At 39.4% G+C, this 14,501-nt stretch overlaps 1 protein-coding gene across 4 annotated transcripts in view; it reads right to left on the minus strand.

Moving 5' to 3' along the window:
* Positions 1-3,641: 3,641 nt before the first annotated feature.
* Positions 3,642-14,501, minus strand: part of pex7 (peroxisomal biogenesis factor 7) — a 61,271-nt gene continuing 50,411 nt past the window's right edge. For all 4 annotated transcript variants that reach the window (XM_042391000.1, XM_042390999.1, XM_042390998.1 and 1 more), the window contains exon 11: positions 3,642-4,744. In XM_042391000.1, the coding sequence (XP_042246934.1) occupies positions 4,676-4,744 (69 nt within the window). In that variant the 3' untranslated portion in view covers positions 3,642-4,675. The remainder of the gene's footprint in view (positions 4,745-14,501) is intronic.

Consider the following 14,501-nt stretch of genomic DNA (forward strand, 5'->3'; position numbering starts at 1 on the left):
AGGGTAGGCGGACACACCTCTTCTACCCTCATCCTTAACACCGGAGAACTCCAGGGCTGTGGTTCAAGCCTCCTGCTGTATTCCCTGTACACACATGAATGTGTAGCCAATTAAGCACCAACACCATCAAGTTTGCTGATGACACAGCTGTGGTGTCTGATTACAGATAATGATGAAAAGGCCTACCTGAAGGAAGTAGAGTACCTGACTTGCTGGTGTCAGGACAACAACCTACTCCAGAAGGTCAGCAAGAGTAAGGAGCTGATAGTGGACTTTGGAAGAAGCAGGGAGGGAACTACGCCCCCCTTAACATCAATGGATCCTCGGTGGAGAAGGTGGACAGCTACAAGTACCTTGGTGTGCACATCACCGAGGGGCTGACCTGGGGACCTGGGTGCAGCATACTGACTCAGTGGTGAGAAAGGCAAGGCAGAGACTGTTGCACCTCAGACGCTTGAGGAAATTTCAGATATCCCCTCACATACTGAGGAATCTCTACTCCTGCACCATCGAGAGTGTCCTAATGAGGAACATCACTGCCTGCCTGAACAGGACCACAAGGCCCTGCAAAGAGGTGGTTTGCTCAGCTGCACATACAATAGACGGTGCTCTACCCTGCCTAAAGGATATTTTCACTAGGCGTTGCAAGAATAAGGCTAGGAGAATCATTAAGGATCCCAACCACCCAGATTACGGCCTTTTCTCCCTGCTGCGGTCAGGAAGAAGATACACCAGCAATCCACCCCCAATCATACACATATATTTATTACTATTTCTTTTCTATTTAACCTCTTTTTAATGCACAAATTGAAGAAACTGGAGGAATTACATTTCCCTGTGATTGTACCTTATGTGATTACATGTGACAAATAAACTTAATTGATTTATTGCTTGATTGATAGGAAAAGAAAAGAGAGGAGTGTAGGAAAGAAGTAAAATAAAAGAAGTGAAGGAAGATCATGACACAAAGGAGAGCAGGAGGAGATGAAAAGAGGAATGAGGAAAGACAGTGGAGTGGAGGAGGAGCGGCGTAGAGAATCTGTCTTCATGGTTTTTCATCCTTAGTGAAAGTGAGGCCAGTTTTTCCCTGCAGAGAGATTGGCTGGAGGGCAGAGGAAGCCTTCACGCATCATCACCAGAAGAGCTGTGATTGGCTGCGGTGAGGACGAGTGGGGGAGCTCCATACGACACACATTCATCATCATCATCATCATCATCATCATCATCATTTAGCAGAACATGTAAGGCCTGCCACATTCAAAAGGATCATCGTTGTAGACTCTGGCTTTTTTTTGGGAGGGGGGGTGTAGGACAAAATAACAGAAACACCTAGCAGAGAATACCTGTTAAAGGTGAAATTCACCTATAACAACTTGTTGAAGTTTGTTGTGTCTACTTAAAGCTTCACTAATCATTATTAGTGTCCAACTGAAATCACATCTAATCATCCATCTGGGCAGCAGCTGGGGCAGCAGCTGGGGGTGTGTGTCAGTATCTGTGTTTGACAGCAGCTGGGGGGGAGTGTCAGTGTCTGTGTCAATGATGCTGCCAAAGGGTTGCCAGTGGTGCCACAGCAACCCTGATATAATTGCTGGCCCCCCCCCTTCGTTAGTGGCATATGCATAATATTTTTCCTCTTCTTCTGAGTATGCACTGGGGCATGTTTTCCACTGGGGATGGGGGCGACATGTCCCCTCCCCTTGTTTCAAAATCCCGTTTGTGTCCCCCTTCCCACTTTCAAAATCTTACTTAGTACTTAATATGCTATTTGGCCAGCTGTCAAATTCTGGCTGAAAATGTGAATTGAGCTGCTGATTTCAGACATCAATTATAGATCTGTTTTGGCCAATAACGGGCTGGTTTTGTTTGTGTCTCGGCCTCCCATGGCTGTTGTTGTGGCTGGATGGAGGCGACATTACCGGAGAAGCCTCATACCATCTGAAAACACATGGATGGAGCTGCGCTGACTTCTAAACAAAGTTTCATATTCTTTGATACATTTTATATATGTATGCTGTGATTGAGGTTACAAATTACACATTATCTATGTACCATACCATAAATATGTTAGTCCTATTCTTCAAAATGTATTTAAATCCATAATTGAATAACTCAACATGTGAAGTTCAGTAAAGTTATGGGTTACAGAAAGTAAGACAGCTTTTTCTTATGCATATTTAGTAGTATTCTGGCAGAATTTAGCATGATTACCAAAGAAATTGTTTCCAAGATTTTGATTTGTTACCCTAGTCCCTAAATATATGTAGAAATGCAGGAAATGGGATTCAAACTGCAGCCTATTTGAAGAACAATGAACCACCTAGGAACTCAAAATGTTAACTGTACCAGTATTAGTCTGTGCACATCAGGTAATTGGTAACATTAACTGTAAAATAAGAAACCAAAGTATATAGGTATGTGATTCCTTAACTCTCATACATAGTTTTAAACTAGCCTATATACTACAACAGCATAATAGCATTCCTGAAATTCCCCTATGGCCACCCACTGGTCTGTGTTTGATTGAAAGCAGCCAGAGGGGCGTGTAGGTGTCTGTGTTTGATTGACAACACCTGGAGGGGCGTGTAGGTGTCTGTGTTTTATAGCAGCTGGGGGGAGCGTGTCAGTGTACGTGTTTGATTGGTGTGTACAGTCAAAATGGCAGCGAAGACGAGGTTTTATTCATCATTGTGCCTAACTTTAGTGGCTCATAACATATCAGGTATGGAATTAATCTGCAGATGCTCCAATTCAAGATGAAACTTTTCTATGGATGTCCATGACAAAAGCCAAAATGTGGCCTGCAACAGACTAGATAAGCTTTATTTTTACCCTAGCTGATTGCTGTAAATGCCTTTTGCTATGTTGTAACACATATTGTATGACGAGGACTAATGAAAAGACGAAAGTCTAAGCTCTACGATAGGCTCATAAGGAATCTTATCAATATTTATTTGAATTGACAACATAACCCACTCTCACGGTACTGAAATTTAGCAGTGATTGATTTAATGTGGCAACAAGGCATGATTGGTTGTCCCTTGTGGAAACAAGATTCGAAACTGAGGCAGTTGTTGATCCCTTGTGGCTGGTTAAGAGGAGTGACAAGTCAGCAGACAATGGTGGTATAAAACAGAGCAGTCCATGGTGTTATAAAATAGGTTTTTCAAAGAATGTGAATCACTGCATCCACAAGAGGTCCTTGAGCATACAGTCATAAATGTGCACAAAAATATTAGACTGATGGGCCCAGTAGTATCTAAGATTAGCTATGGACTGATACACACACAGACACACACACAACTAAACGCATGATGTCCTCCAGGCTTACACATGGCGGAGATAAAAATGGCTGTTTTTGAGTTTTGGACTGGTCTGAAAAAACAAGACATTTAAAAGGCATCACCTGCTGCGTGAAATACTCAGTAGAGTACCCAATGTGGATTCATCCGCCTCTGAAAATAGTCTGCAACAAACGCATCATCTCTTAATTTTTGAGTAACATTTGTTAAAAACTACAGTGGCTGGCTGTTTTTGTAAATTAATTAACCTTTTTAAAAAATGAAGATATTTATTTGTGATCTGAGGAACCAGTAGGCTTGGAGCTGAGAGTCACAGTGTAGGGACTTCAAAAAATATGCAGAGAACAACTAAAACATTGATGTTTTAATGGGATTTGTTGAGAAAAAGAAAAATACAGAATTACACCAGTTACACTTAAAGGAAATTAAATTACATGCTTTTAAAACTTAAATTGATAAGATGAGTCTTCATGTGATATCTGCTGCTTTATTGAAGGCACTGCACATACAGATCATCATCATCATCATCATCATCATCCACACTGGTGACATTCAACTTGTAAAATTTGTCACAGCTGACATTTGTACTCTAGTTGAATTGAATATCGCTGAGATAAAGCAGAAACACACGAATATCATGGATCACACAATCACTATTAAACATCCTGATTTACATGATACATTCACAGTAACTCAATGTAACAATTAATAATATCTAAACACATGATGGACATTTACAAATCTCATTTTCTGCTTTTACTGAAACTAACTGATGACATACTTTACTGATTCACTTTACAGCTGCATCACTGCTGTATCATAATCACAGTATAATGTTGAATTATACTGTTTATATGCTAATTAGGGCACTCGCTTGTCAGTAAGTAATTAAATTTCAGCTCTTTTTATTCCCTCGTGTCCTTCATCAGACTTAAAAATCATTATAATAGAACATTTAGGGACTTATCTGTTTCACACTGGTGCTAATAATGATGGCACTGTGTGTTTGTATTCATCAGACTGTGAGGGACAAATGTCTGGTCACACAGTCACTTTGTGGGGACTTCCATCTGGGGACAAAGCTGTGGTCCCCACAAGGTTAACAATGTGAGTGTTTAGACTTTGTTGTAAGTTTAGAAGCACCGATCCAACATTTTCTATACTGACTCTGATAGAAAAACTCAATCTGTTATTAACCTAGATTTAAAATGTGTAAACCTCTCTCACGACTTGGGGGAGTGAAAATTATCTTTACCCACAAAAGAGGGGCCCGACAGAAAACATTTGGGAATCACTGAGGTAAGGCAAGTCTCCAGGCAATAAATGGAAATCAATACAGTGTCCAAAAGAGTGTGGTGGTTTCTCTGTGTGTGTTATGATCCAGCTGATAGACAGGCAGGTGTGTAGATCTTCACCGTCTCGTCCCAGGAACAGTCGACCACCTGTGGCCAACGACAAACAAAAAACAAGTACTGTTAGAGACGAGGAGGTGTTGAGAGTGCTTTGCTCAATGGCACCTTACCAACAGTAGTACCTTTCCTTCTTTTTTGGCAATATAAGTGAAAAATATGTTGTTTGCTGCAAAAAGGGAAAATACAAGGTTTTTTTGTAAATATGGAGCCAGTTTGTTAAATTTTTGGAAAGTAAGTCACCCACTAATTTATAGTAAAAAGCCGTTCATATCAATGGAACATAACCCCTGGATTGTTTGTGTATGTATATTTTCTTTCTGTATGTAGTCAGTATATACTGAAAACTGTAAAAAAGAAACAATATTGACACAATTTAGTCTATAATAATAGATTAAGCAATCAACAGAAAATTAACAGGGTAACACTTTATTTGAAGGGGTGTAACACCTGTCATGAACATGAAGGAGTCTTTATGAATATTTAGGACTGTTGTCATTAAGTGTCATTTGGTCAATTATGTCATTTTTAATGCAAACTTGACATTGTTTGAGATGTCTTTGTTACGACAGCTTGACATTAACCAAGACAACATAACCACATAATGATAATTAGGCCTGCTATGACATAAACATGATGATCACTGTTATTACACTGTCAAATACTTTTAAATACCTTAACAAAAACAATAGACAAGTCAAGAGACAGTTTTTCCTTTATGTATTTGCACAACAATACATTTCATATTTGTTCTTCCTCAAACAGAGGGTTCTGACATATTCTCAGTATGTACATTTTGTACTTTTGAAAACAACAACAACAACAAAAAAACAGGATTACTTGCTCTTTAAAAGAAAAAAACTGTCTTTCCAAACATTCTTAAGTGTATTTATACATTACTGGGAGGTTTTTTCCACTTTTTTTCTTTGCTGTGATCATTTCAGCGCTCTCTTTTGTTATCGCCCTCCTGCAGCGCTCAGCGAACTGGGAGATCTTTTCATTATCTTCGTCTCTGGGGAGCAGCTCCTTGAAGGTGTCTGGAAATGTGATCACTAGCTCAGCAATTACAGCTGTTCATGCAAATGTGTTGCAGTCAACGTTAATCTCGGCAAAGTTCTTTTTTCATAGCTCCAAACTCGATGAATCTCCTCAGGGCTTTCTCGCACCGGTGGATGACATCCATCTGTTGTGGTCACTTAACAAAAAATTAAGAAAAACAAATAAAAACCTCTGTTAGCATCTATTTTCAGGCATGCATTGTTGATTTGGCACCCTACAGGTAGTACTAGCAGATAAGAAACTATTCTACTTACCCTGCTGATTCACTGTGCATCCTCCTTCCAGGCTGGTCATATTAGATTTAGCTCCCTTCCTATCTGCCTCTGCCTCAACAGCCTGGAAGGAGGATGCACAGTGAACCAGCACAGCAAGTCCTGTCCTTTCTTACCTGCCTCAGAGGCTATATCTAACAAAACCAGCCTGGGTGGACGATGCACAGTGAGCCAGCACGGTAAGTAGATTCCTTTCTTATCTGCTTCAAAGGCTAAATATATCTAACATAACCAGAAGAGAACACAGCATAACCTGAGGAGAGTGAGGTAGCTATTAAACAGGGCTGCAGAGATCTGAAACACTGATTTTTAGAGTGAATACTAAAATATAACAATCAATGTAGGACACGAACATAACGTAGCAACTCTTAGGCCCTCTCTGTTTATTATTAACCAAGCCCATGTTAGTAGCTGCTTTTCATACAAATATGAACCATAGAAGACAGTTAAGTAATGGGCAACTTAAGGGTAAGAAACCATCTGATTATAAAGATGATCAATGCCTGTGCTTACCTCTTGAACAGCTGTGTGAGTTTCTTGGACTTCTTCTTTTTCTACTTCTTGTCTTCTTCTTAGGATGATGAGGAGCTGGAGTCTGAGGAAGAAGAGGAGGGGGAGGGAAATGTTGAAGGTGAAATGAATGAAGTCTTTCTAGAGCCTGTGAGAAGAAGGGGGTTGTGGGGGGTTAGGTGGACAAGCAGAGAGGTGTGTAAGTGAGCAAAGCTCAAAAACGTAAAAAGCTGCCTTTTTCAATGTTGGGTACTGTCTTGAGTTTTTGAAAGCAGAGAGGTGTATCACTGAAGAACATGACCTAAAACAGACTTTGTTTTATTACAGATAATGAGTTTTATAATGCTCTCACTGTAGTTGATGATTAAAGGAACAGTTCCCTTTAAAATGTCTTTCTGTAAGTCCTTTCCTTTTTGAAAGCAGACCAGAGTGCCATTGGAAGCGCATGCCACTGGAAATAATGGATTTCAGGGTGCAGAAGTGGAGTTACCGCATTCTGAAAGCCACTTAAAGGGATTGACAACTCATATCTGAAATTTCCTCCTGAAATTACTTTTTCATCATTTTGTTGACCCTAACTCCATCTTTGCGCCATTAAATCCATTATTTCCAATGGCTCCACAATGAGGGCTTTCCGCTGTGCCGAGTGAAACGCTCCCCTCGGTGAGCTTGCACCCAATGTTGAACCTAGCTAAACTTTTGCGCTGTATGCTGTGATGAATGCCTGCGCCTCAAACAGAAAGGAGATGCAGCCAGTCAGACAGAGGAGGAAATAGGAGGAAAAGTAAACAGTGGCACTATCACAATTCCCTGCATTGTGGAAACACGTTTCCAATCAAGTGGATGTCCAAAGTGTGTTTAAACAATGCAATGAAGCTTAGCTCTTATTATCTATCCTGACACTCTGCTCTTGAAAACCCAGCCTCTCCTCCATGACTTCCCTGAACATTTAGTACATCCCTGAACATCTAGTATGAATAATGTTAATTGTATTTACATTGTACCTGATTCCCCAGTAAATGTAGGCACCCCGGGGGCTCCCTTAATTTGGGCAAGTAGGAAGTCCTTGTCAATTTTCAGCTCCATGTTGGCCTCCTCCAGGTACTTAATGCAGTCCTCAAGGTGTTCAATCTTCAGTCGATCCATCTTGGCTCATTCTTTTAGTTTGGCCATCTCCAATGCCCCTGTTGGTGACAATAATTTAATTTATTTCAGTAAACAAATGTGATTGTATATAAATGCAGCCTTTTTTCATCTACTGTCCCCAGAATGTCACTTGTTGCATATGGTGCAGAAAGATAACTGTGCAGTAACAGGGTAACAGGCTGTTATAAAGTGTAATACAATAAACAAAAGCGTATTCATATCTTATCTGGACTAAAAAAGTAGCATAATTACTAGGTTGGCTAGCTAAAGCTAACTAGCATTAATTGCTAACGCTAACTTTCAATGTTATGTTCCCAAAGAAAATCCAAATGACATGTTTAGCTTACCTCAAATAGCTAACGTTTTGGGTACTTCGTTTCGTAAATATTCTTCTTCTTCTTCTTCTGTGTCAGTCTTAGGACAATTCTGCTCTCCGTCGTTGGACAGTCAAGTACGTGCGCATTCAATTCAATTTAAATTTGCTTTATTGGCATGAATGTCACAACAACAATATTACCAAAGCATCAAGAATTGATGAAACAAAGTTAATGCAGTTCATACAGTAAAATATATATATAGGAAGAGAGAGAGAGAGAGAGAGAGAGACCTCAGATGTTGTACCTGGAATCTGCTGGATCCACTCTCCCAGTTTGTGGGTCACAGCCCCCAGTGCTCCAATTACCACTGGTACCACTGTTGCCTTTACTCCCCACATCTTTTCTAGCTCCTCTCTCAGCCCTTGGTATTTTTCAAGCTTCTCGTGTTCCTTCTTCCTGATGTTGCTGTCGCTTCTTCTGTTGTTTGTCAATCAACACGATGTCTGGTTGGTTAGCCATCACCAGCTTGTCAGTCTGGATCTGGAAGTCCCACACGATCTTAGCCTGGTCATTCTCAACCACCTTAGGAGGTGTCTTCCATTCTGACCTTGGGACTTCCAGCCCATACTCAGTGCAGATGTTCCTGTACACTATGTCAGCCACTTGGTTATGGCGTTCCATGTATGCTATATATATATATATATATATATATATATATATATATATATATATATATATATATATATATATATATATATATATACACATATATACATATACATATACATATATATACACATACATATACATATACATATACATATATGTGTGTATATATATATATATTTGGGTTTTGGACAGTTTAGAGTTTTGTCAAACAATTTGTTACCTTAAAATCTGGGAACAGGACATTTTTCAGTATTTTCTAACTTTTTATAGTGCAAAAAATGTATCAATTTATTAATCAATAATGACAAGAGTCATTAGTTGCATCCCAGTAGACACAAGCAGACAAAAACACACCACAATCCAGTGAAAAGATGTTTTACAAAAACAAAATGCTCCCTACTGCATTAGAACAAAAAGTGATTGTAGAGGAGAGAGCTGGATGAAAACACACACGGTGTCTCTGCAGAGACCAGAGTGCGGTCTTGTTTTCTAAGTGCAATTACACTCGAGCTTTCAGCTGAAATAACCTGAACCCCTGTGTTCTCTGTGCTACAGGTGAAGTGTGGGCGCTCGGGGAGGACAGACAGCCGGGAGACGAGACGTTCGGCACTCCTTCTCCTTCTGATGCAGACATACATCAAAGTGTTTCACCAAAATTACTTCCATTACCAGGTCTGGGACAAAGATGCTTAGAGAGATGGCTGACTGGCTGCCGGTGTCCGCTCTTGAGACTAAAGTTTGTCTTTTAACCGTCTGATTTTTCCCTTTCTTTTCTGCCTTACAGAGCTCAAGAGAAGTCACAAGGGCAAACTTATTCTTTTCTGTCAATTATAATTTCACTTTCATCATTCACCATTAAAAAAAAGCAGATGTGCATTAACCTATAATCATGTTGTCCACAAGGTAAAAAAAATGTTACAACAGTAAAACCATGTAATATCATTTGTGACAGTAGGTTTTTGGAAAATAAGGTTGAAAACAATGATTATTTTCAATATCTTTATATTGATCTGTTTTAATATTAGTTTGTGGTGTGGCTTAATCTCAGTGAGGCACTTTTCATAGTTTAATAAATCATAAAAATAAAAACATATATTTATAATTCATAGTAATTATTTTTTATATATTTGTGAGAAAATAGTGCATAACGATCACAAGTACAAGACATCTTTCAAATGTCAAAAGCAGCCAATGAAAAAGAATGTTTGATATTTTTGATCAATGAATGATTTAAATGATTAATTAAATTATCAAACTTTTTGGCAAATTCATTTTCAATGTTAAAAGTATTTGTTACAGCACTAGTTGAAAGGATTGGCACAGACCAATACTACAAACTAATCACTAAATTATTGTTAATTAAATAAATAATTGTATTGTTTTGTTTGACTTTTTTACAACTTGGATGCAGTTTGGTTTAGGGCTGAATGATATATCAAATTAATTCAATTATTGAAAATTTTGTTTTCGTATGATGTGCAAAATCACACACACTGCCTTTCGCATTTTCAAAACCAAGTTAAAAACAGTCTTTCAGTTGGAGAAATTCCAGTGAAATAAACAATAAATCAAGTAAAAAACAATTAAAACCAAGATGAGCTCTCTGATAAAAGGTATATTTTAAGAGGAGATTTCTTTTGCAGGTAAACAGACATTTCAGAATACGCAGTGGAGGAGACAGTACAGCTGTGTCTCCACCTTCCTCTCTTTACTCTATAATCAGGCAGGACGTGGCTATCATCTGAATGACATGCCTCTGTGTGGACGTGGCTATCATCTGAATGACACACAGTCGTCCCTGTCGTCTCTTCTGGCTGCAGAACACAAACCAACTGATGGGTCTGAACTCTGCTCGCAGCTTTCAAAGTAAAACACTGGTTCCACTTCATTTCCTCCCTCAGGAATATAAAGACGCTTTATGGTTCATGCCTTCACACTTGTTGGAACTCACTTTGTGTCTATTTGGATAAACAGTGAACCAGCACGGGCAGCTGCAGCCTGCTGGTTGGGGAAATGGGATTATGAATACATGATCAATGGTTTGAATCCGAACTGGGAGAAATCCTGTTTCTTACTGTCAGCTACAATGAACAACACTGAAGCTGCTGAACAACCTGCAACATCCTCAAACCTTTTCCTGCATATTATGCTTGTGTACAACAAATTTGCAACAAATGTGTCTTTATCACCATAATACATTTTTATTAAATGTCCGGTGCAGAATTTCAGATTGCTGCCTCAAGAAAAAGGAATGAAACATGTTTGTTTCCAGATATTTGAATAAATTCAGGAAAAAGGCGACACTCTGGTGGTAAACAACACAAAAAGTCTTCAGCCACGTACAAAGCCACAAAGCTTTGAGTAATTCATGAGCCAGTTCATGTAGTTAATAAGATATTTCACTGGATAAGGGCTAAGTGAAAAGTCAAGGGTTCAGTAGTCAAAAAATTGTTATGATTCACCATTAATGTCTGGACCAAATTTCATGACAATCCATACAATGGTTGGATAATTAGGATAACAGTTAAGATATTTCAGTTTGAACCAAAGTGGACCAACTGACCAATATAATAATACCATCCTTAAAGCCATGCTGCTGGTGTGATGAAAAAACAAGTGGAAGAATGCCCTTCATGTCTTGATAATTTTCATAAAATTCATTTAAAACTGATGAACAAACAAACATGTACAATGACTGACTGACAATCATCCACTCAATCAATCATCTGCAGTGGCTATTACTGATACTGCATAGTTTTTACCGGAATAACACAGCGACAAGTGGAAACAGTTTGTAATGGACAAACTGCAGCAGCAGCGTCAGAAAAGAGAAAAATATGTGTACTTTGGTGGGTGGCAATAGCGTCCCCCCATCCTCTGTGCCACCAAACCAAGCAACAGCTACCACATCTTGAGGCTGAAGCACCTTAAAGTGCCACCGACGGCTGCTAGATGCTCCCATTCAAAAAGCCTCAACTTCTCTGTAGAGTGAATCATTTATTTCGAGGAGTCATTATGGTCTCAATCTCTAAATGCAAGCCCTCTAATAAGTGTGCCGGTGGTCATTTTGCTAATGATTGCTCCATTAGTAAGATTTGAAGACTTAATGTAGGCTTTGATGTCTGCCGTGTGGGCGTTGATTGAGAGTTGTGATTGAAAGTTGGCTCACTTTCTGATCTCCCCGACTCCACGACTGGCACTTAGTCGGACTATTGTCACAATATTTCACTAAGTTTAATATAACTTGATTACAGTACGATCTGGGCTTCAAACCGGCTCCAATGGGTGACGTCATGCCTCGCTATGTCCATCTTTATATAATGGTTATGTACTGAACACACAGCTGGCTACAGGCGAAAAATGCACCTCTCAAACTTGCAGGCTTGTAGCTGGGTCAGATGGAGATCACATCACGTTCTCAACACACTTCCTCCAAAGGATCTCTGTGCTATTATTTTGGTCAGAGTACGATTGCTGTGTTCAGATCTGCCCAAACAAATCATACCAAGTAGGAAAAACCCCTTCAACCAGCCTGAGCTAGAAAGGTTTGAAAGCGTCCTTAATGTGTTTTTTTTTTTGTTTTGGATTGTGGCTCTGAGGTGAGTGCTGATCCTGAAACCAAAGATCTTGAATACGCACTCCATTTTTGTTCTGACCCTTAACTTGGGAACTCTGTGCTTGTTTTGCAGCGTCATCACCCTCTCTCCTGACTCCGGGCTTCCCTTCTGCTCCTTTTGTGCTCCTGATGGGATCTTTAAATTAGTGATTCAACAAGCTGAAGGGCCTTTCAGGGCATGAGTAAGCAAAGTAAGTGAAGCGGTGAGTCAGCCATTGAGAAGAGGAATGCCTTTCTTTAATTAACTTTTACAGCCGGCTGTAATGGAAAGGCTCACACACCGGCCAAGACTGCAGCAAAGCACATAGAGAGAGAGCAAGAGAAATGACGAGATGTGTAACGAGGAGGGGAAGAGGAACACAAGACTGAAGGGAAAACAAAGCGGGACAGAAAGTTCAAAGTCTGATGAATGTTCAATGCCTCCTTAAAAGGCTTTTTTATTTCAACTAATGAAGGACAGATTAATGAGGAAACAATTAAAACACTAATAAGCTTGTGGCAGATATGTACTCATAGGGGAAAGGCACAAAGCGGTCAAACAGTACAGGACAGTGCAGTGTTGAGTTGTCATGGTAACAGTGTTTTGAGTGACAGCTCTGGGACACATCAGCCGCTCAGGTTAGCAGCAGAAACAACCTTAAGTGACGATTTTTAATTTTCCAGCTTTAAAATCTCACAAACATGCAGACTCCCAAGTACTAAATACTTCTTCCTCTGTACACAATATCAGTGTCCTTTAGTGCTTTAGTTTACAACAGAATACCTGCAGCTAAAAGAATCATCATATTTTTAAGTTTTCTTCAGTATCAAAGTAATCCAGTAATAGTTGTCTGTATATCAATGGCTACACTGCAAACAGGAGCTGCTAATAGCTTCTTCAGCAGACTATTAATGGAGGCATTTTGACAAAATGTAAACAAATATAGGCTAAAGAGAATAGCAGTACCTACCTGTAGCTGACAGGTCTGACAAAAAGCTGACAGTCTATTGGTTATAATGCGTATCACATAATCACAGTATTCGATTCTGGCCATGGACCTTGTTGCATGTCATAACCCTCTCTCTACCCATGATTCCTGTCTCTCTGTACTTTCCACTATCAAATAAAGCTAAAAATGCCCTTAGAAATAATAATCTAAATTCACTGACTAGTGCAGGTAATGTTAAAATCACCACACCTCCTCTACAGACAGAAATCCCATCTGAATGGGGCTTTAGTAGGCAGTTCAGTTTTACTGTAGATGTGTAGATGTGTCCAAGACATCACTTTAAAAGGTCTTCATGTCTAGCCGCTGTCATATCAGAAGACCAAACAGGATTTATCAAGAACTGTCACTCATTCTCAAATGTGAGATGTTTTCTTAATATAATCTTCTCTCCAACCCCAACAACTGTTCCAGAAGTTGTCATTTCTTTAGACGCCTAAAAGGCCTTTCACCAGGTGAAATGAAACTAGTTATTCTTTTCCCTCAAAAAAAATTGGCTTTGGAGAGCACTTTGTTTCTTTATAGTGGTTACTATACACATCTCCACAAGCATGCATACGTACAAATACTATCAGGTCCAATTTCTTCACTTTCACATTGGGGGCAAGCTAAGGTTATCTGTAATCCCACCTCCTCTTCGCCATAGCTATCGAACCCTTGTCTATAGCACTTAAGGTCAATAGACTCATCCCAGGCGCCATGAGGGGGGGTGGTTGAGCATAAAGTGTCACTGTATGCAGATGACTTATTACTTTACGTATTTGACCCAAAAAGAGGCATCTCTCATATCTCAGACACTCTTAAAACCTTTGGTATGTTCTCTGGGTATAAGTTCAGTATAGGAAAAAGTGATTCTTTTCCCATCAAACAGCTGGCAGGGGATATTACATTATTATATTATTTCCCATTCATCCTTTCCCCAACAACATTTAAATATTTAGGAATCAACATTTCCCCACAATATATCACTGCTATTTGACAACAATTTCTCTGAACTAACAATAAAAGTTAAAGAAGATCTTCAAAAGTGGAACAGCTTGCAGATCACACTGGCAGGAAGTATACAATATATTAAAATGAATATTGTTCCATGATATCTGTACCTATTTCCTATATCTTTTCCTCCCCAGGTCTTTCTTTCGTAGCACTGACAATGTATTCTGCTCTTTTATATGGGGAAATAAAATCCTTGCTACAGAGGAACAGAACGGAAGA

Source organism: Thunnus maccoyii, chromosome 17 (genome assembly GCF_910596095.1).
Source record: "Thunnus maccoyii chromosome 17, fThuMac1.1, whole genome shotgun sequence".
Lineage (NCBI taxonomy): Eukaryota > Metazoa > Chordata > Actinopteri > Scombriformes > Scombridae > Thunnus > Thunnus maccoyii.